Raw genomic sequence first — 22,422 nt, 5'->3', positions numbered from 1 at the left:
TGAAAAATGAAAACTGATAGTTTTTGGCTATATGATGATAAGAACTGAAGCCTTTTCTCTATCTCTTCTACTATCTGTCTGTCTTTTCTCTCTCCTAATACTATCAGGCTGCTTGCACCCCTATACTAACTACTCTAGGCCTATAATGAGTATCCCTTTACTTTTTCACCTTAGTAATGGTCAAAACCAGTCTGGATAGTGATCCTTCCCATAATGCAGAGAATAATACATGTCTGTAAGGATATGTGCTTTGCATCATGGGATACTAATTAAAGTGATAAGTCATTAACTTCTATATATGTGTTGCCCAGTCCTGAAGTCACTTAAGGTGCAAACTTTGTTTGCTTACACTTGGATAAAGAATTAAGCCAAGAATATAATTTCTTGTCTTCTTTAATTCAGCCATACAAGACATTGCTTTGTCTTCACAGCCAGTTATGTGAAGAGTAGAAGATATTGATAAGAATTTGTTTTACCAACTTTTGGAAAATTAAAAAAAAAATATTTTAGTGTGGCAGAATTGATGCAAATGATACAGCCCAACTCATTATCTTCATACATCGAATTTTGATAATTTTGTATCAGTTTGAAGATTTAGATCAATGGTGTTCAACCTTTTTTACTATGCGAGCTACTTTTCTATAAAAAGCTATTCAGCGATCTACTCTCTTATATAGATCACGTTCCCCACCCCTAATATCTGATTACGCACAAATAAACAACTAAAAAAATATTTTATACAGTCCTTAGGGAGACAGTTGAATGTATGAATGAGTATAATATGCCCTAGCGAATAAGGACAACAAATCAGAATGGGATAGTTAATATAAGGCATCAAGGTAGGGTTGGGGCTAATGGGGGTCTTAAATTCATGAACACTAATGCTAGGAGTATTAGGAACAAGAAGGAAGAGTTTTTGGCCATGGTTGGCATTTCCAGACCACAGGTTATTGGTATTAGTGAATCATGGCTGACTATAGATGATATAGCTAGTGGGATTGAATGTGATGGGTATAGTGTGTTCAGGAATGACAGGGAGAATAAAATGGTGGGAGGAGTATTGTTCATGATAGCTGATGAGCTGCAGCCAAGGAGAATAGAAGTTGAATTGCAGGATAGAGAAAAGAGCACATTTGAGGCCATTTGGTGTGAGATTGTGGCTAGCAGAACTAAATATACAATTGGGTGCTGCTATAGACCAAGTGATGGAAAAGATGGTGGAGACAGTATGCACAAACAAATAGAAGAAATGAGTGGAAAGAGGGTAATTATTATGGGAGATTTCAACCATGGTCGCATTGATTGGAGTGAGGAGAGAACACACGGGAAGAAGGAATTGGATTTTATGCGGTTATTAAGGGATAACTATCTGCGACAGCATGTAATGGAAAATACTAGGGGTCAGAGAGTGCTTGACCTAGTAATTACATCTGAGGATTTGGCTGTAACAAATATGACCACATTGCCACCAATTGGTGAGAGTGATCATAAGATCATGACTTGGGAGGTGGCTAAAGGTGTGGAATTTACAATTAAGACAGGGTACATGTGGAATTATCGGGCTGGAAAGTATGATAAGCTTAGGAGTTTGATTGGTTCAGTGCCATGGCATCTACAACTGCAAGGACTAGAAGTCGATAGTGCATGGGATGCAGTTAAGAAGTGTTTGCAGGAGGCAATGGCTGACTGTATACCTAGAGTCCGAATAATAATTCAAGTAAGGGTTAAATGGATGAATAACACCATTAAGCTTGAGCTGCAAAAAAAGAAACAACTATGGAAGGAATTTAAAGAGAAAGGTGACCAATAGGCACATGAACAGTATAAAGCGCAGGCCAGAAGGGTAACGAGTGTGGTAAGAAAAGCAAGAAAGGATTACGAAAGAACATTGGCCATGCAGGCTAAAGAGAATCCTAAACAGTTTTTTCGATACGTTGCAAGTAAAAGGAAAAATGTATATGGCAGAATGATTTTAAAGAATGTCAATGGTAGGGAGGTAACTGAATCAGTTGATATAGTTTAGTTACTGAGTGAGCACTTTGCAAGAATATATCATCCAGGTGGTGACATTGCAGAAACGAATGAACCAGTAGATTATATGGGAATTGTGGTGAATGAAGTGGAGGTGAGTAGTCTATTGCATAACCTCAATGTCAATACATCTGTGGGATTGGATGGTATACCAGCTCGTGTTGTACGAGAAGCGGCTAAAGAATTGTCAGTACCCTTGACCATTTTGTTTAATTTGAGTCTTCAGTCTGGGTTAGTCCCGAGGGGGTGGAAAGAGGGGGAAAATAGTTCCACTGCATAAAGGAGATTCCAAGACTACTGTTGTAAATTACCGACCGATTAGCATATCAAGAATCATTGTCAAGGTCTTAGAGAAATTAGTCAAGGAAAGAATACAGGATTGGATAGATGAAAATGTGATATTGTATGAGGGACAACATGGTTTTGTGAAGGGTAGATCATGCCTCAGTAACTTGCTCATGTTTTATAACAGTGACGGCTGAATTGGATAATTGAAATGGGTTTACAGTGATTCTACTGGACCTTGCCAAGGCCTTTGACAGGATACCACATGGAACCCTAATCAGTAAACTGGAGCAGATGGGGATAGATATAGGGTTGGTGAGATGGATAGGAAGGTGGTTGATGGAGAGATACCAGAGAGTGGTTTATTCAGGAGTGGAGTCTAAAAGACGGCTTGTGACTAGTGGTGTGCCGCAGGGCTCTGTTCTTGGACCACTGCTTTTCAATTTATTCATCAATGATATAGGTAAGGATCTGAGAGGAAGTGTTCACTTGTTTGCTGATGATGCAAAGTTGGGTAGAGCAATTGTCAGTGCACAGGATGTCAAAATTTTACAGGATGATTTGGATAGTTTGGAGGACTGGGCTAGGAAAAATGGATGTCAATTTAATGTGGCAAAGTGTAAGGTTATACACTTTGGGGTGAAAAGAATAGCAGCAGTATATCACATTGGTGGAACTGTACTCTAGGAGATTGACAAGGCCAGGGAATTGAAGTTTAGGGGACATATTGCAAAAGTGGCTAAATCAACTCATCAAATCACTTGGCTTCTGAAAAATACTTTAACATACAGAGACAAACAAGTTATTGTTCCTCTGTATTGAGCCTTGATAAGACCCCATCTGGACTACCGTGCCCAGTTATGGGCACCAGGGTTTCTTCGTGATGGGGAAGAAGTGGAGAGGATCCAGAGACGAGTGACCAAGATGATATCAGGTCTGTGGAATGAACCTTATGAGAATAGGTTGAAGATTTGTGGATTACAGAAATTGGCCGAAAGGCTGAAGAAGGCGGGATATGATTGAGACATTCAAATTACTGAAGGGTTTCTATAAGATTAATCCAGAAGATATTTTTGAAAATAGGACTGGTGGTGGGAGGACTAGGGGCCATGCATGGAAGCTGGGCAAGAATGTGGTTGAAAAGGGTGTTAGAGCTAGGTTTTTTACTTGGAGAGTGGTGAATGAGTGGAATAAGCTGGCAGAGTCTGTTGTGGGTGCTACGACCGTAAATGAGTTCAAGGCAAGGTGTGATAGATACTGTTTGAATGTCGAATAGTTGTTCTTGACATGATGTTAGGGCCTCCCTCGATGAGTCTGTTGACTCCTTGGAGTTGCTCGGAATAATAATAATAATAAAAAATAAATACAGAACTAAAAATTTTATTTGTGTATTTAAAATTTTATTTATCAATTTTAATACAACAAATATTTTAATACAACAAAAAAAAAACATATATTGGAATAAAATATTTATTTCTTATTTATGAAAACCAAAGTTAGAAAAAACAACAGATTGACTACAAACTCACAAGTTACAGGAAATGCTGGTTGATTAAAAAAAAAAAAGTTAATGTGAAATTTGGCATTGTTTGGACTTCACAATATTTTCATAGTCAAGTTGATATGAAGAAGTGGCCAATCACAGATCATCCAAATGATCATTTGTAATTTGGTTTCTTAATTGATTTTTATGACGGTCATATTTGAAAAAGCAGATTCTGACAAGTATGTCGATCCGAAACACGACAGAATTTTTCGCACAATATCAGTTAATATTGGGAATTTTTCGTGTGCATACTTCCAAATGACTTCATTGTTTATTGATTTTAAATGTAAACTATTCTGAATGTTTATTATCACAAGTTCTACTTCAGCTTGGTTTATATCAAACAGCCCGCTAATTTCATTTGAAATTTCTGTGATGTTCAACTTTTCTTGAAATGGATTATTGATAAAAGATACAATCATTTCAGTTTTATTAAAATCTTTAAATCTTGAATTTATTTCTTCCTCAACTAATTCTATTTCACAAGTAAATTTTTTTAAATCATAGTGAAGCATTTCTTGATTTTGTTAAAAAAAAGTTTAATAAATATGGGAGATGTCTAAATTCGCAGTCATTTATATTTTTCTTTAATAAAAGTAAGTATTGTTGAAAGTTTTTATTGAACTTAACATGTCAATTAAATTTTTATTTCTACCTTGTAACTAAATTTAAATTGCTTAATTTCGTACAGAAATCTACTAAAAATTATAAGTGTAACAACCAGCTTTTATCACTCAGTTGTGGATAAATAACTCCTTTTTCATGAAGAAAAATTTTTATATCATTAATACAAGAAATCTTTCTAAAAATTGACTTCTGCTGAGCCATCAAACATTATTGGACAACAGAAGTTCTCTATCATCATCATCTGCCTGTAATTTAAGTAACCGTCGTTGCAGGGCTTTTCCTCGAACAGAATTTACAATGTTAAATGTAATATCCAAAACATCTTTTGTGTTTAATCTTTTACTACACAGTACTTGTTGGTGAATAATACAGTGTACGTTAAAAAATCTGGATATTTGTCATCGTTTTTACATAATGAAATGAAGCCAGATTTATTATAATCATTGCAGGAGCACCATCAGTAGTAATAGATACAAGTTTAAAAAGCGGAAGTTTGTGTTGTTTCACAAATTCATCAAATGCCGAAGAAATGTCTTCTTCCCTAGTCCTTCCCAATAATGGTATAATTTTCAAAAGTTCTTCTTCTTTACTTGAATAATCTTGAAATACCATGCAAATAAATACCATTAACTGAGCAATATTAGTGAAGTCATTTGATTCATCAAATTGTAATGAAAATGCAACACACTGGTGAATGTCTGACATTAACCTGGCCTGGAAACTTTTCTCCAGCAATTGGAACTCTTCCTTTAGGCAATTTGAAACCTTGTCTGCGGCCTAGAAGTAGTCTCTCTAGCGATGTCTCGAACCAAGAAGCTCCTTTCTGGAAGCGGGGAAACTCCTCTCTCAAGCAATGTGGATCCGGGCAGTCTCTCTGATGGCGACTCTGGACCAGGCAGCCTCCTCTCTGACAGCAATTCTGGAACCAGGACCTCTTCTGCTTGCTTCAGTCCCTTTTTATTAGGCCTCCTCTGAGACCTCGCATGAAGTTTGGCAACCCCCAAAGGATTGGTATGAGTCTTTCATCTTAAGTTTCAAGTTCAGCACGGCTTTTGTTCTCCTTCACTTTCTTTTGATTGTAAGTTGCTGGCCATCGGAAAGTTGTTTGAACTCTTTCTGACTGACTTCGGAGATGTTTACACTTAGAGCCTGCAAGCCTTTCTCATGCATACAAGTTTCAATAACAATCTTTCTAATGCTGCCACGTACAGCTTCGGCGACAAAAACATATTCTTATTAAAGCAGTATATACAGTTAGCTTCAAAAGAGTTATTTACAAAAACATCTAATACAAACTATACCGAGATAAACAAAGTTTATTTTTTTACAATATTCACATGGGACTTAACCTAAGTAAAAAATCGATATAATGTGCTTTGGAATATTTAAGCTACAATCGAGTTTTTACACTTTGCTTATAATTGTATTCGCTTGGCTCGCTATTTAACTTCCACTGATTCAAATTAATTCATTTACCAGGATTATAAGAAAATTACTGATTTGACAATTTTAACGAAAAATAAATAAACAATAGCAATACACTTAAAGCGAATTAAAAATAATACAAAATAATGATAAATAAAATATTATGTTTTCAGTTTTAATTAAATTTGTAAGGAAGAAGGAATACACAAGAGATCGACCAAAAATCGCTCTGCGATCGACGGGTTTAACACTCCTGCTTTAGATGATATACACAGTATGCATAAAACAACTACAGGTGAAAATTGTTTTGAAAATAAAATTTTTTCCAGTCTATTGAAAAGTTGGGATTAAATATTAAAAACCTGTTAGGAGTCACAACTGATTAGAATAAAATAATAATAAAGTGAATTCCTCTTGGAGTTGAACCTCCAATCCAGTGCACTGTGTATCAAGAAACTCTATGAAAGTATTCAATCTTCAACATGTTATGAATATGGTTATTTTAACTGTAAATTTTGTAAGATCATGTGGCCTTAATTCAACATATATTTCAGCCGTTTTTCAGAAAATGAAGTGAATACAACAATGTTATTTTATATAGTCCATTGAGATGGCTTAGTTGTGGTGAAGTGTTGTATTTCACTAAAGTGCATCATGAAATTGGTATTTTTATAACAGAAAACTGTTAATACTGAAATTCTGTTGCCAGGTCTCATAATTATTTTGCATATAATTCTGTACATTTATTTTCTCTTATTGCCTTTACAAACAAAATTCTAAATTCATTATAAATATGTCTGTATAAGAAAGTCCATTATGAATATTTCAATATATACTGCACATCAACATTATCATATATGGCTAAGGGTGTTCATCAAAATAGAAAGAAAATGTTTATAAAATATGAAGGAGGTAATGAATTATTTTGTTGCTATGATATCATAATGCCATGCCATATTAATAATGTATGTCCCTATAAATCATAACATACATGTTTTTATTTAGTTATTTATTATTTTTTTTTTTATACTAATGTTGAAAAAAAAATCTTATCTTAGAAAGCCTCAAAAGAGAGTACTTCAGGTCATCTGATTTCTGGACATGCTTTGAGGTCTCATAATAGCAACAACAAGCAACTTGTATATAATGCCAACATAAACAGTTCATTTGCTGAGAGTGAATCATCTTGCTGCTCTGATTTCAAGGTATTTTAAGCATATTACATACATTTATAATTACTTAAATGTATTATTATTATTCACATCAGACTTCTGCCGAGTTAGGACTCATCATTGTACACACTGTTGCACACAAAGCCCATTAAACCATGCTTTAAATTCCATTGTGCACATTCACCACATTCTTAGGTAATGCACTCCACTTAAAAACCACTCTCCATGCAAAGAACTCTTGTTATTTGCTGCATTCTCATGCTCTGCTTACATTTACAGGGATGGCATCTTGTTCTACTCCTATTTCCCATTCTATGAAAAAAATTTTTCACATTAGCCTGGTGACAATCCCTTACCATCTTATTATTATTTGATAACTATTATGGAGTCAATGGACTCATTGTGGGATGCCCACTCAATCAGCAGCATGTCTATCATAATGAGCTTTGGAGTTACTATACTATCTGCACTCACAATGCACATAGACAATGCATTCTGCTCACTAACAACTGTCCACATAATAAATCTGCTCCTCACACCCTTCTTCACCACATCTTTATACAATTTCCAGGAATGACCTCTTGTTCTTCCCATCTTAGCATCTACTCTTTTTATATTTCTTCTGTATTAATCTGATAGAATCCCTTAACTAACTTGAAGGTCTCTATCATATCTTCTCTTTTCCTCCTCTTCACCAATCTCTGTAATCTACATTCTCTCAAATGCTCTTCATAACCAACACTCCAGAGTCCTGATATCACTTTGGTTATTTGTCTCTGGACCCTTTCTAGTGTTTCCACATCACAATGAAAACAGGTGACCAAATCTGAGCATGATAGTCCATATGTGATCTGACCAATGCCTTATATAGAGGCACCACTATACATGTCAATGTACTTTCTATCATAGCAACAATACAATGTGCAGTCTTTGCAACACATGCAATGTGCCCTCGGAACTTCAGTAAACTGTCTACCATCACTCCAACATCTTGAATCTCATCCACTTCCTGAAGTACAGCTCCACCAATACAGTTCATAGCCTTATATATCCGTATCCCAAAGTGTAACACCTTGCATTTATTTTTTTTAAACTGCAACTCCACTCATTTGTCCAAACTAAAAGTCTTTTCAAATCTTCTTGTAGAGAATTAACATCAGCACTACTGATAATTCTATCTAACTTTGCATCATTGGCAAACATTTGAAGATCCCCAGTTAATCCACATGAAATATCATTAACAAACAAGTTACAGTAGGGGCCAAAGAACAGAACCCTGAGGCATGCCACTGGTCACCTTTCTTTTCTGAGACACAGCTCTATCATACACAACTTGCTAGTATCATTCAGAGAGCCAATCTCTGACCCATCTAACCAATATACTATCTGTTCCTATCCTCTGCAGCTTGTACACTAACTTATGTTGTAATCTATGAAATGCCTTTCCAAAGTCCAAAAATATCACTGTATATGATTCTCTCTAACACATTCATCATCTTACTTAAAACATAAGCAGATTGCTGAAACAAGACCTGCCCTTCACAAACTCATGCTGACTATCGTAGAGATTCTTATGTTGATCGACCCAGTGCTGTATTCTATTTCTAACAAATTTTTCCAACAATTTGATCACAACTGTAGATATATAGACTGGTCTATAATTGAAAACTTCTGTTTTCAAACCATGCATGTGGAGAGGTATTATTTTGGATTCTTTCCACGTCTTAGGAACCTTCTCTACTGCAAGACTTTAATTAAATAGTCAGGACAAGGCATGGCTAACTCTTTTGCACAATCTTTAAAAATATGTGGTGATATGTGACCCATTCCCACAGCTTTATTAACATTTAATCCTAGCAACACTTGATACACCTCTGATTCTTTCACCTGTAATTCTCCTAATTCTTACATATTGCACAGTATTATTTACACCACTATGATATACATTGATGAAGGGTTCATTAAATAATTCCACTATATCATTTGCTAATATTACTCTGCTACCTTAATAATAGCAAAATATGCTATTATATGGGGCAGCAAAATTCCTAGGGCTGGCCCTGCTTTCCACATTCCCTGGCATATAACAACATCCTATTAGATATACTATACTATTGATTTCAATTTCACACCAATACTTAACTATTCACCAGTATCATCCTGACATAATTATTTTTTCTATTGCTTGCCACATCATAGAAAAATTCCCTTGGATCAGCATTGACCTGACTGGCCATCTCCTCTCATATTCTTTTTTTTTTTTTTTTTTTTAACCATGCTTGTCACTTTTCTGGCCTGCACTTTATGTTCTTCATGCGTCTGTTCACTGCAAATTGTCTTGTACTTCCTCCATAACAACTTCTTTATAACACTGCTTGCTTGATTTCACTGTTCATCCATCTCACTTCTACTTTGTTTATTCATTTAACTCTTGGAATGCAATTATGAATTGATTGTGATAGATACTGCCTTATAATTTCCAATGCACTCTCAACATCTTTTCTACACAATTCATCAACCAAAGTATTGATACCAGTTGATTATGGAGCTTCTGATAATCACCCACCTTATAGTTCCACATATAGACCTTGATAACTTTTTCCTGTATGATTACCTTTCAAACCAGTACCTCACGATCTTTCACCAAGTGACAATATTGATACCTCATTCACAACCACATCCTGTGAGGATATCACCAAATCTAACACTGATAAAATGGTTGATTGGTAGAGCCTCTGCTACTAATGGCTCGCAAAAACTTAAGAAAGTTTGAGCGTGGTTAGTAGGTGGAAGGGGACCAGTTGTTCGATGCTGTTGGCACACTCTCCCTCGATGAGTCTGTGGACTCCCTGGAGATGTCTAATAATAATAATAATAATAAAACTTGTGTTGCTTCCATCACATGCTGCTTTAAATAGTTATCCCACAGAAACTTAACAAATTCACTCTCCTTGTTACTATACACTATTTCTTCTTTCCAATCCACATTCATATACTTAAAATCTCCCATTAGGATCATTTTCCTTTTACTTGTCCAACTAATTTGTCTAAACTTTTCACATCAATATTCTCCACCAGGGCCGGCACTGATGGTGCAACAAGTTTTTGGGGGCAGCAAAATTGCATTTACTCTGCATTTGACGAGTATACTAGTCTTTGCTTGATTTTAATTACCCATGCAGAAGATTTTCAGAATAAAATTCCACTGTTAAAGGGTAAACTCTCTCTCTCTCTCTCTCTCTTTCTGTAAAAAAATATATCTTTTGATTATTTTTTATTAACTTATGAATTTTCAATAGCTAATACTACTATTTAGAATTTATGATCAGACATGAAGCCTAGCTTAATATCATGGCTTTTAAGACTTCATTAAAATAGTTTTTTTAGGGGAAGGTGGGGGCAAAATATGCTATTATATGGAGCAGCAAAATTCCTAGGGCTGATCTTGCTCTCCATATTCCCTGGCATATAACAGCATCCTATTAGATATACTATACTACTGATTTCAATTTCACACCAATTTGCTTCAAAATCTTCACACGTACTACTATTTTCCACTTCGACTCTTGAGGGACACAATTCCTCTGCTACAATTAACAATGCTCCCCCCCGTCCTATCCCTTCGGAAAATTCTATATGAGGGTGGTCTGAAAAGTTCTCGACCATAGATGGCAACACTATTGGCAGGATTTTTTTTCCTAAGTTGGCACATCTGTCATAAGCATCCATGTGAAATTGCAAGTCATTCTATCAAGTAGTTTGTTTTATACAGCTGTCTGAAGGAAAAGTGTTGTCTGTATCCCTTGAAATGGATAAAATTGAGTATGGTGCGGTTATAAAATTCTTTGTTCGCCAAAAGAAATTCATTTTGAAGTTCATAAAATGGGCACCCTTCTCCTTCGCTTACGACAATTAAGAATGGGCTGCCGAGTTTAAACATGGCTGTACCAGCCTTGAAGATGATCCATGTGAAGGATATCCAAAAAGTGTAACAACACCAGAAATCATTGATCAAGTACATGATATGGTGTTGGATGACTGGTGAGTCAAAGTGCATGAAATTGCTGAGACTATAGGCATTTCAAAAGAATGTGTAGGATATATTTTGCATGAAGAATTGCAAATGAAAAAGTTTTGTGCAAGATGGGTGCTGTGCTTGCTCACAGCAAATCAAAAATGCACTCTCATGAAAATCTCTGAACAGTGCTTGGAGTGTTTTAACAAGAATAACACTGATTTTGTGCATTGATTTATTACTATGGATGAGACTTGGATTCACCATTACACACCACAATACAAACAGCAGTCAAAACAGTGGACAGAAGCCGGTTGTTCAGCATCAAAGAAGACAAAGTCAGTTCCATCAGCAGGAAAGGTCATGGCATCAGTGTTTTGGGATGCTAAAGGCATTTTTTTTTATTATTTATCTTGAAAAGGGTAAAACAATGACTGGAGAATATTATTCCAATCTTTTAACCAAACTAGATGAAAAAAATTCGTGAGAAAAGACCCGGTTTGCAGAAGAAAAAAATCACCATATTCCCCAGATTTGGCTCCCTCTGACTTCTATCTCTTCTTAAAACGAAAATTCTTCCTCGTTGGTCAGCATTCTTGAATTGGAATTGAAAGGAGTTTCAGTTAAAAAGAAGGGGGGGGTATATATGTCTTGGAACAGTACTATGCAGGAGAAAGACATTAGCAGGAACTGCTTAGAAAGCAGTTCCTGAATATTAGTAATTATTTTTTATTATATCTTACTTATTTTAGACTGTAATGTTATACACCATGTGTGTGTGTGTGTGTGTGTGTGTGTGTGTGTGTGTGTGTGTGTGTGTGTGTGTGAGAAATTTAATACAGTATGTCATTCAGAAAGCATTTTAACATATGGAACGAATGCATAGAAGGAAAATGGCAGCCAAGGCTTCCTTGTTCACTGATATTCCATTAGGGATTTTGTATGATGTAGTGTATGTTTTATGTATTCATTGCCAAGAGCGAATGGATTGTGGTATGAAAACGAGAATGGAAAAAAAAAATTCTTGTAAATATTTTGTGTACTAATGCAAGAAATGGGAGTCATGTGGAAAGCAAGAAAATAAATTGACAAATGTTAACAAAGTAAGGTTAACATTTGTCATTTGTGAATGATAGTTCACAGAATGAGGGTATGAAAGACGTGGCTGAAAGTAATATAGGTAATGAAGTAACATTAATCAGTGAAACAGCGCACTTACATGGCATCCTTCATAGGGCAAAACGGGAGCTAGAGCAACTGATGAAATGACTGTTATGTGATAATACAGGAAGTAGGAGAATGAAAGAAAAGGTGAATAGGGAAAGTATGAAAGTGTGAGAAACTGGAAATAAGGATAACATATTGTATGGAGGTGATAATAAGAGGCATACTTAATGAGAAAGTGATGAAAGCATGTTTCTCAGGTGCAAAGATTAATGATGTTAGTGAAGCTGTTAGTTTGCAAAAGGGAGACATGAAAGGGATAATTGTTATGGCAGAAACAAATGATTTGAAAGGTGATAAATATGCAACAAAAGAAGAAGATATGAAAGGAACAAAAAATGAAGAGTAAGGAAGTAAAGATTGTTAGTCTGCTGCCTCGGTATGATAGGACAGAGTTAAGAAGAAGGGCTGTGATTGCTAATGAGTCAGAGAAAATTGTACAGGAGGAATGGTGTGCAATTTATTGATGTATGGAGTGAATTTGATGAACAAAAAGGACTTAACAGACTACATTTCAGTGATTTTGGAATCAAATGTTTGAAGAAAGTGCTGTTTAATGAGAGTTTGAAAGTGCAAAATCAGGGAAACTAGAGATATTGGGGGGGGGGGGATGCTATCAAGCATGTTTCTAGCCATCCTTGTGATAAATGAGCATGTGTACAGAAATAATTATGCAGTTCTGAATATAATTTAACAGGTTTCCAATTTGAATGGGTTGGTAAGGACAGTACACAAGGGTAATTGTGGGTACAAGGGGATGTTTATTTGCATGTACACAAATGCAAGAAGTATCAGAAATGTGGGAGAGGAGTTTTTATCATTGGTCAGCTTGACTTGGCCAAAATTATAGACATCAGTGAGACCTGATTGACTGAAAATAATACGATTTACAGGGATAGAATGTAAAGGGTAATGTATTTTCAGGGAGGATAGAGGGAATAGGACAGGTGGTGGGGATCGCTGATGATAGCTGAAGAATTACAACCAACAAAATTAGAAGTTAAAGAGGATTTTAGGTCTGTGGAAGATGATTTATTTGAGGTTCATTTCACTATCTCTCCGGTGTGAGATAGAGGCTAAAAGAACAAAATATATTGTTGGGTGCTGCTATAGATCAAGGGGTCCACAGGAAGATGTAGATACCATGTATCAGCAGATTAGCATAATGGGTGAAGCCAAACAATTGTTAATGGAGACTTTAACTCTGGAGACATAGTTTGGGGGGAGGAAAGGAGCATGGCAAGATGGTGGTGGAATTTATAGAGTTGCTAGAATAATTACATGTTATAGAGGGGACAAGGGGTTTGAGAGTGTTGGATGTCATTATAGCATCAGAATATATATCCATAACCAAGGTAGACTCTCTACCTTCATTTGGGGAGAGTGACCATGCAGACTTGATCTGGGAAATTCCCAAACATGTGGAAGAATTCTCTGTCAAGAAAGGGGTTTATGTTGAACTATAAAGCTGGTAATTATGACAGACTTAGTAATCATCTTGGAGAAATGCCATGACTTGAGAAGCTTCATGGGAAGTGGTCAGAGATTGTTTGAGAGAAGCTGTATCAGACTAGATACCCAAGGTCAGGAAGATAAATCAAGTGGGAATTAAGTGGATGAGTAGATATAAAGCAAGAACTGCAAAATAAAAAAGAGGGGAATATGAAGGAAAAGGAAGTAAAGGGAATATAAAGAAAAAGGTAATCAGCATACTCATGAGCAGTACAAAGTGCAAGCAAGCAAGAAGAGTGACTACAAATTAGTCACCTTTCTTGCTTGAGAAAAAAATTAGCTAAGCGGGCCAAAATAAACTCAAAAGACTCAAAAGAGTTTTTCGTTATGTAGCAAATAAAATTGCTATCTTAGGATGATTTTAAACAGTGCTTGTGGTAGGAAGATTACAGAGGCAAAACATATAGTTGAGTTTTTGAGTGATCATTAGGCAAAAGTATATCATCCAGGTAGAGATTTTACAGTTGCTGATGTGACAGAGATACATATCAAAATTGAAGTCGATGAACACTTCTTGTTCACTGAACATTGAAAAATATGAATGTGAACACAGCAGTGGGACTGGATGGCATGTCAGCCCATGTATTATGTGAATGTGCAAGAGATTGGCTTTGGCTCTGATGAAGTTGTTCAATCTAAGTCTCAGCTGTGGAAGGATTCTGGGAAAGAGGGCAAGATAATTCTATCACATAAAGGTGGCTCCAGAGTTAGCTAACTACAGACCAATTAATATATCAGGAATGGTTATTAAAGTATTGGTAAAGTTATTTAAAGGTAAAACCAACAGAGGGTGGATAGGGATGTGATACTCTATAGCAGGCAGCATGGCTTTGTAAAGGGTAGGTCCTACCTTAGTAATTCATTCACATTTTATAATAAAGTGACAGAAGAATTGGATAAAGGAAATGGCTACACCATGATATTGCCAGACTTGGGCTCACACACCAGCCAGTAGTATATGGTGGAGTGTAATCTAGGAGAGCGAGGGTGACTAGTGTAGTACCTCCAAGTTCTTTAATTTGTATATCAGTGATATAAGGAAAGATTTAAGAGGGAATGTTAAGTTGTTTGCTGATGGTGCAAAACTGGGGAGAAAATAGTGGATAAAGATGATGTAGTTATCTTGCAGGATGATTTAAATAAATTGACATTGTGGGCAAAGTATAACGATTGTCAATTTATTGTTGCAAAATGTAAGGTTATGCACTTTGGGTTGAAAATATATACGGTGTGTCATATTAATGGTAGTGGATTGTGACTGGGGGATAATGGTGGACAAAGAGTTGAAGTTAATAGGGCATATTGCAAAAGTTGGTAAAATACCTCAAAGGATTACCTGGATTTGAAAAACGCACTAACAAGTAAAGATAGGGAAGTTATCCCTATTTATATAAGGCCACGATTCAATTACATCTTGACTACACAAATTTGGTCAAATGGATTTGTTGTGAACCAGGAGGTGGTAGAGAAGATTCAGAAACAAGTGAGTTAGCTCTGACAGGTTTGTGTAATGCTTCTTATGAGGATAGGTTGAAGATTTGTGTGTTAAAGTTCAGTTGTTATTATTATTATTATTATTATTATCCAGGCCTCCATGGAGTCAAAAGACTCATCGTGGGAGGTCCTTCCTAAGAAACACAAAGTCTATCATACCACTCCTTAAAGTCATTGACCGTTCTTGCTCTCACCACTCCATCAGGCAATGCATTCCATGGTTCAACCACCCTCCATGCAAAGAAACCACTCCTCACCCTCTTGCTCACAGTTTCCTTTCATAACTTCCAGGAATGGCCTCTTATCATCACTCCTTCCCGCTTTCAACCAAGTGAAAAAACTCCCCAGTACCAACCCTGTAACTACCTCTCAACAGTTTAAAAGTCTCAATCATATCACCTCTCCTTCTATCTACGAAACTCTGCAGTCCACATTCCCTCAGCCGATCTTCATAACTATCATTGTACAGTCCTGAAACCATCTTTGTACCCTTTCCACAGTTAATTTATCCCCTTCAAATCCTGGGGACCAAATCTGAGAACAATAGTCCAAGTGTGGTCTGATGGGGGTCTTATACAACGGAATGATAACTGTTTTATCTCTGCAGGTCAGTGTCCTTCTCATTATTGCAGCAATCGTCTGTGTTACATTCACCAACTTTGCAATATGTCCCCTGAATTTCAGTTTTCTATCAATCATCACCTCCAGATCTCATCTCCCCGACTTCTTTCAGTACAGCTCCTCCAATCAAGTATGCAGCCTCCCACCGATGTGTCCCAAACCTCAAGAATTTCCATTTTGCTGCATTAAACCAAAATTCTCTTGCAGGGCTGCCACATCTGCACTATTACTTAATCCTTCCCAGCTTCGCATCATCCGCAAACAACTGAATATCCCCTTGCAATCCACTGACAATGTCATTGATATAAAGGTTAAACAATATAGGTCCCAGTACTGAGCCTGTGATTATAAGTGGGGTCCCAGTGTGGGACCCCACTTGTAACCCTCTGCTTCCTTGAAACTGCCCCACCATACACAACTCTCTGATATCTATCGGACAGCCAATTCTGAATCCAGTTGACCAATCTGACATCCAGACCAATGTGCTGCAACTTAAATATCAGCTTATCATGTGGCACCCTGTCAAATGCCTTTGCTAAGTCTAAGAAAATGGCAATATATGCCTTCCCCTCATTTAATGCTCTTGTAACTTTATCATAAAAGGCTAGCATATTGCTAAAACAAGAGCACCCCCTTCACAAATCCATGTTGACTCTCACAGATAACATTACCCTCATCTTCCCAATGCTGTATGCAATCCTTCACTACTTTCTCCAAGATCTTACTAACTACTGATGACACACAAACTGGCCTATAATTAGACACTTCCAGTCTGCTACCGCCCTTATGCAATGGCACTATCTTACCTTCCTTCCATTCCATGGGCACTTTTTCTGCAGCCAGACTTTCACTGATTGAAAAGCCAAGTCAAAGGCACTGTCAGTTCCCTAGCACATTCTCTCAAAACTTATGGTGAAATACCATCCAGTCCCACAGCTTTACTGACATCCAGAGTACTCAGTATTTGAAACACACTCTCGTCCTGTACCTCTAAACCTCGAACCTTGAAACCTCGAAAGTTGATAGGCAGAAAAGAGGAGACATGATAGAAACTTTTAAGATATTAAATGGGATTTAGAAAATTGATGCAAAGGAAAGTTTTCAATATATGACAAATAGAGAACTGGGGGGGCATCCATGGAAGTTGTGTAAGATCATAGTTAGCAGGTGTGTGCAGATCAGTTTTTTTTTGCATGGAGAGTGGTGAATGAATGAATGAATGGAATGGATTGCCAGAATTAGTTGTGAGTTCCCTGGCAGTGAACGAGTTTAAGGAGAGGTATGATAGGTTTTCTGTGTATAATAGTTAGATTGGGTCTCCCACAATGAGTCTCCGGACTCCATGGAGATACCATATAATAATAATACTGATGTTACACTTTCATCATGACCTCCAGTGAATTTAGATCACACTCCAATGTTGATTTCTTCTTCCATAGAGCAATACTCACAACATCTCTATATTACCCATATTTATTTTCTAGAATGAAAAGAATCTCAAGTGTGAAGATAAAATCAGCCCAGATTGTAAACAATTAAATTATTACAATTATGAATTATTATTATTATCCAAGATCCCCATGGAGTCAAAGACTCATCTGGGAGGTCCTTTCATCATACCATGCTTTAAACACACTCAAATTCTCTGCAGACACCACAGTCTCAGACAAGACATTCCAATCATTCACAACTCTGCATGCAAAAAACCTACTTCTCACTCTCCTGCTCAAACCCTCATTATACAATTTCCAGGGATGACCTTTAGTTCTCCCCTGATCTCCCATTGTTTTCTGTAGAACCTCTCCAACATTGATCCTATAACAACCCATTACTAATTTGTAGGTCTCTATCATATCTCCTGTCTTCCTACTATCCACTAACCTCTGTAAATTGCATCTTCTCAATCTTTCCTCATATTCGACAATCCAGAGGTTAGAAACATCAATAGTTGGTCACCTCTGGACCCTTTCTAACATCTCTTCGTTCTTCTGAAAACCAGATGACCAAATCTGGGCACAATAGTCCACATATGGCCTAATCAAAAGCCTTATACAATGGAACAAGAATCTCCCTACTTCTACAAGTCGGTGTCCTCCACATCATTCCCAGAAGCCTTTGTGTTGTCTTTGCAATTTTGACAATTTTTCCCCTAAATTTCAGATCCTTATCTACTATCACCCCCCCCCCCCAGATCTCTTATTTTATCCACCTCCGAAAATATATCCTCACCAAGCATAAATTCTGCATCCTATCTTTGTTTTCCAAATTTTAAAACCTTACATTTTGCAATATTGAACCCGCATCCCCACTCTGGTGCCCATTCACTCAGTTTATTCAAAATCTTGTAAGACCACAACATCTTCTCTACACTTCATGGTTCATCCCAACTTTGCATCATCTGTAAACATCTGAATATCTCCATCCAAATCTTCACCAATATCATTAATATACAAGTTAAACGGTAATGGCCCTAAAACAGAGCCCTGAGGCACACCAGTAGTGTGCCTTCCTTTTACTGGATATCGCTCCCCCATACACAACTTGTTGATACCTATCAAATAGCCAGTCTCCAATCCAATGCACTAATCTAATATCCAACTCCATCTGCTCTAATTTGATTATCAACTTATCATGTGGTAATCGATCAAAAGCCTTTGTGAAATCTAAGTATATTATTGTGTATTCTTCTCCTCTATCCAAGGAAGTAGTCACCTTATTGTAATAAGTAGATTACTAAAACATGACCTCCCTTTAGCAAATCCATGCTGTCCATCAAAGATAATACCATTGTTGTCAACCCAATTCTGTATCATAATTCTCATAAGCTTCTGCAACAACTTAACTACAACACCTGACACACAGGTCTATAGTTTGATGCTTGAGTTCGATCACCTCCTTTATGAAGTGGCACAATCTTGCCCTCCTTCCACTCTTAAGGAATTTGACCAAGTGCAAGACTCATATTAAAAAAATACGTCAACTCCCTGGCTTATTCCTTCAGAATATGTGGTGATATATTATCAAGTCCCACAGCCTTATTATCATCCAGTTTGCTGAACTCCCCATGCACCTCTTGCTCACAAGGAAGCAGTATAAAGGATAGAGGTAGATCTCTATCCTTTACTTCCAGTAGCCTCTTTTGTACCAACATGTCTCTCCTCCCCATCATCAACTGCTCCAAATCTCTCCGTGAAGTCATATTCACAAGATTGAAAGATCTTTATGAACCGCACATTAAGTATCTCCATCACATCTTCCACAACAGCTGTCTGTATACTATTTTCTCTAATCAATGTCATCTTTCCATAATAATTCTTTCTTTTGCTGGCTACATATCAAAAGAACTCCTTAAGATTATTTTTGACTTCATTAGCTAACTGCTGTTCATACCTCACTTTTGCTACCCTTACCAACCAAGTTACCCACCTTGCCTAGTCTTTGTAATCCTCATGGAATTGGTTATTTCCACTTCTCTTATTCTGCCTCCATAATGCCATTTTTCTCTGTATCACATGCTTAATCTCTTTATTCATCCATTTCACACCCTTGGAATACATTTAGACATTGCATCTACTAGATAGTTTTTGAAAATCTCCCAAGCTGCATTGATCTCTTTTCTAGCTAACTCCTCATTCATGCTGCACTCGCAAGCTGTCTCCTGAGCTCTTCATAATCTCCTCTCCCTTGTAGGTCCACATATACCCTTTTCTCACAGAGGTCCTCACACTGCTGGCAACCACCCAGGTAATCACCTCATGGTCACTATCACCAATTAGTGGGTGATTTTACACCTCATTTATAATTACATCCTCTGATGAAGATGACCAAATCCAAGACTTTCAATCCTTGCTTGCCCTCTGTTGCATACTGTCTAAGGTAGTTGTCCCTCAGAAACTCAAACTCATTTTTCTCTACTTCCAGTTGCTATCTCATCATTCCAGGCTATATTGCCATTATTAAAATTACTCATAATGATCACTGTTTTCTTATTTGTTTGGCTAATTTGATTATATATTTCATTATCACTACCATCCACACTACCTGGTCTATAACAACATCCAACCAAATATTTCATTCTATTCACCTCTATCTCACATCCTACTGAATGAGAGTTCATTTGAGGCAGTCTGGTGTGAAATAGTGACCAACGCAACCAAATATACAGTTGGATGCTGCTATAGGCCAGGGAGTACGGGGGGAGATATTGAATTCATGCATCAGCAACTTAGTGCAATGAGTGAAGGCTTAGTGATTATTATGGGGGATTTTAATTATGGTGATATCAATTGGAAGGAGGAATTATCACGTAGCAAAAAGGAAATGGAGTTCATACATCTTCTACGAGATAATTACTTGAAACAGCACGTAACTGAAGGGACACGTGGTGTGAGAGTGTTGGACCTGGTTATTGGTTCAGAGGTTATATGCATAAGTAAGGTGTCCTCGTTACCTCCAGTTGGTGAAAGCGATCATGTGGTATTGACTTGGGAGGTCGCAAAATCTGTGGATTTTTCTATTAAGAAGGGGCATGTACGGAACTACAGGTTAGGCAATTATAACAAGCTTCGGAGTGAGCTTGCAGCCATCCCATGGCAGAACATATTGCAAGGGAAAGATGTTAGCAGTGCTTGGGATAAAATCAGCGGGTATCTGAGGAAAGCAATATCAGATTGTGTCCCCATGGTTAGGAGGTCAAACAAGGCAGGCATTAGATGGATGAGCAGTAGTATCAAGCTTGAACTACAAAAAAAGAAAATGTTATGGAGAATTTACAAGGAGAAGGGCGATCAGGACACCCATGAGCAGTACAAGGCTCAAGCTAGGAAGGTTACCAGCATAGTAAGAAAAGCTAAATCAGATTATGAGAAGACCTTAGCCAAAGAGATCAAGGGTAATCCCAAAGAGTTCTTCCGCTATGTGGCAAGTAAGAGGAAGAATGACTTCGGAAGGATAACCTTAGTGGGTGCTGATGGTATTGAGGTGACAAAATCAGATGTAATAGTCGAGTTACTGAGTGATCACTTTTCAAAAGTCTATCACCCAAGTGAGGATATCTCTATACCTATAGCAATACCTAATGTGAGAATTGAAGCTAAAGAATCAGAGGTATTAAATATATTGCAAAACTTAAATGCAAACACTGCGGTAGGCTTAGATGGAATATCAGCTCGGGTGTTGCGTGAATGTGCAAACGAATTGTCAACCCCTCTTACCTGGATATTTAACTTAAGTTTGAACTCTGGTATGGTCCCTAGGGAGTGGAAGTTAGGCAAAGTGGTTCCTTTGCATAAGGGTGGCTCTAAAACTGCGGTATTGAATTACAGACCAATCACCATCTCAGGAGTAGTGGTAAAAGTATTGGAAAAGTTGGTTAAAGACAAAATTCAAGAATGGGTGGATCAGGATATGATACTCTATAGAGGCCAACATGGTTTTGTTAAAGGTAGATCCTGCCTTAGCAATCTATTAACTATTCATAATAGAATAACATCTGAGTTGGACAAAGGAACTGGCTACACAGTGGTACTTCTGGATTTTGCTAAGGCTTTTGACAGGATACCCCATAGAACACTGTTACGCAAATTGGAGCAGATGGGAATGGATATTAAATTGGTGATATGGATAGGAGAATGGCTCAGGGAGAGATACCATAAGGTGGTGTATGGAGGAGCCGAGTCCAGAATGAGGCAGGTGACCAGTGGTGTGCCTCAGGGCTCTGTGCTTGGGCCAATGTTGTTTAATTTGTATATAAATGATATAGGAAACGGCTTAAAGGGAGATATTCAGTTGTTTGCTGATGATGCAAAGTTGTGTAGTGCAATAAAAAATCAAGCTGATGTTGAAAGTTTGCAGGAGGATTTAAATAAGCTGGTAAAATGGGCAAAAGAAAATGGATGTCAGTTCAATGTGGAAAAGTGTAAAGTCATGCATTTTGGGATTAAAAGATTACCAGCTGTGTACTACATCGATGGAAAGGTACTCCAAGAGATTGATGAGGCTAGGGACTTAGGGGTATTGGTAGATAGGGAGATGAAGTTCAGAGGACACATTGCTAAGGTGTCCAAGATTGCACATAGGATTACTTGGTTGTTGAGGAACACACTGACATCCAGAGATAAAGAGGTTATTATTCCCCTTTATAAAGCATTGATACTTCCACATTTGGATTACTGTGCTCAGGTCTGGTCACCTGGATTCCTTGGAGATGAGGAGGCTGTGGAGAGGGTTCAGAGAAGAGTGACCAAGTTGGTGAGTGATATAAAAAATGCTCCCTACATTGATAGATTGAGAGCTTGTGGATTGCAGAGATTGGTTGATAGGCGAAGAAGAGGGGATATGATAGAAACATTCAAATTACTAAAAGGTTTTTATAGGATTGATGCAGGGGAAATGTTTCAGCTGTGTGATAGTGATGGAAGAACAAGAGGTCATCTCTGGAAATTAAAGAAGAGTGTGGTTAACAAAGGTGT

The 22,422-nt window shown here is 37.3% G+C and overlaps 1 protein-coding gene across 2 annotated transcripts in view; it reads left to right on the top strand.

Moving 5' to 3' along the window:
• Positions 1-22,422, top strand: part of LOC150106497 (uncharacterized) — a 553,742-nt gene that overhangs the window by 451,678 nt on the left and 79,642 nt on the right. For both annotated transcript variants that reach the window (XM_090393159.1, XM_090393158.1), the window contains one exon: positions 6,973-7,119. In XM_090393159.1, the coding sequence (XP_090249285.1) occupies positions 6,973-7,119 (147 nt within the window). The remainder of the gene's footprint in view (positions 1-6,972; positions 7,120-22,422) is intronic.

The sequence above is a fragment of the Typopeltis vanoorti genome, chromosome 5 (assembly GCF_054136105.1).
Source record: "Typopeltis vanoorti isolate ZY-2024b chromosome 5, IOZ_Tvanoo_1.0, whole genome shotgun sequence".
Classification (NCBI taxonomy): domain Eukaryota; kingdom Metazoa; phylum Arthropoda; class Arachnida; order Uropygi; family Thelyphonidae; genus Typopeltis; species Typopeltis vanoorti.
The sequence above is the reverse complement of the archived record's forward strand: the minus strand, read 5'-3'. Positions and strand labels throughout refer to the sequence as shown.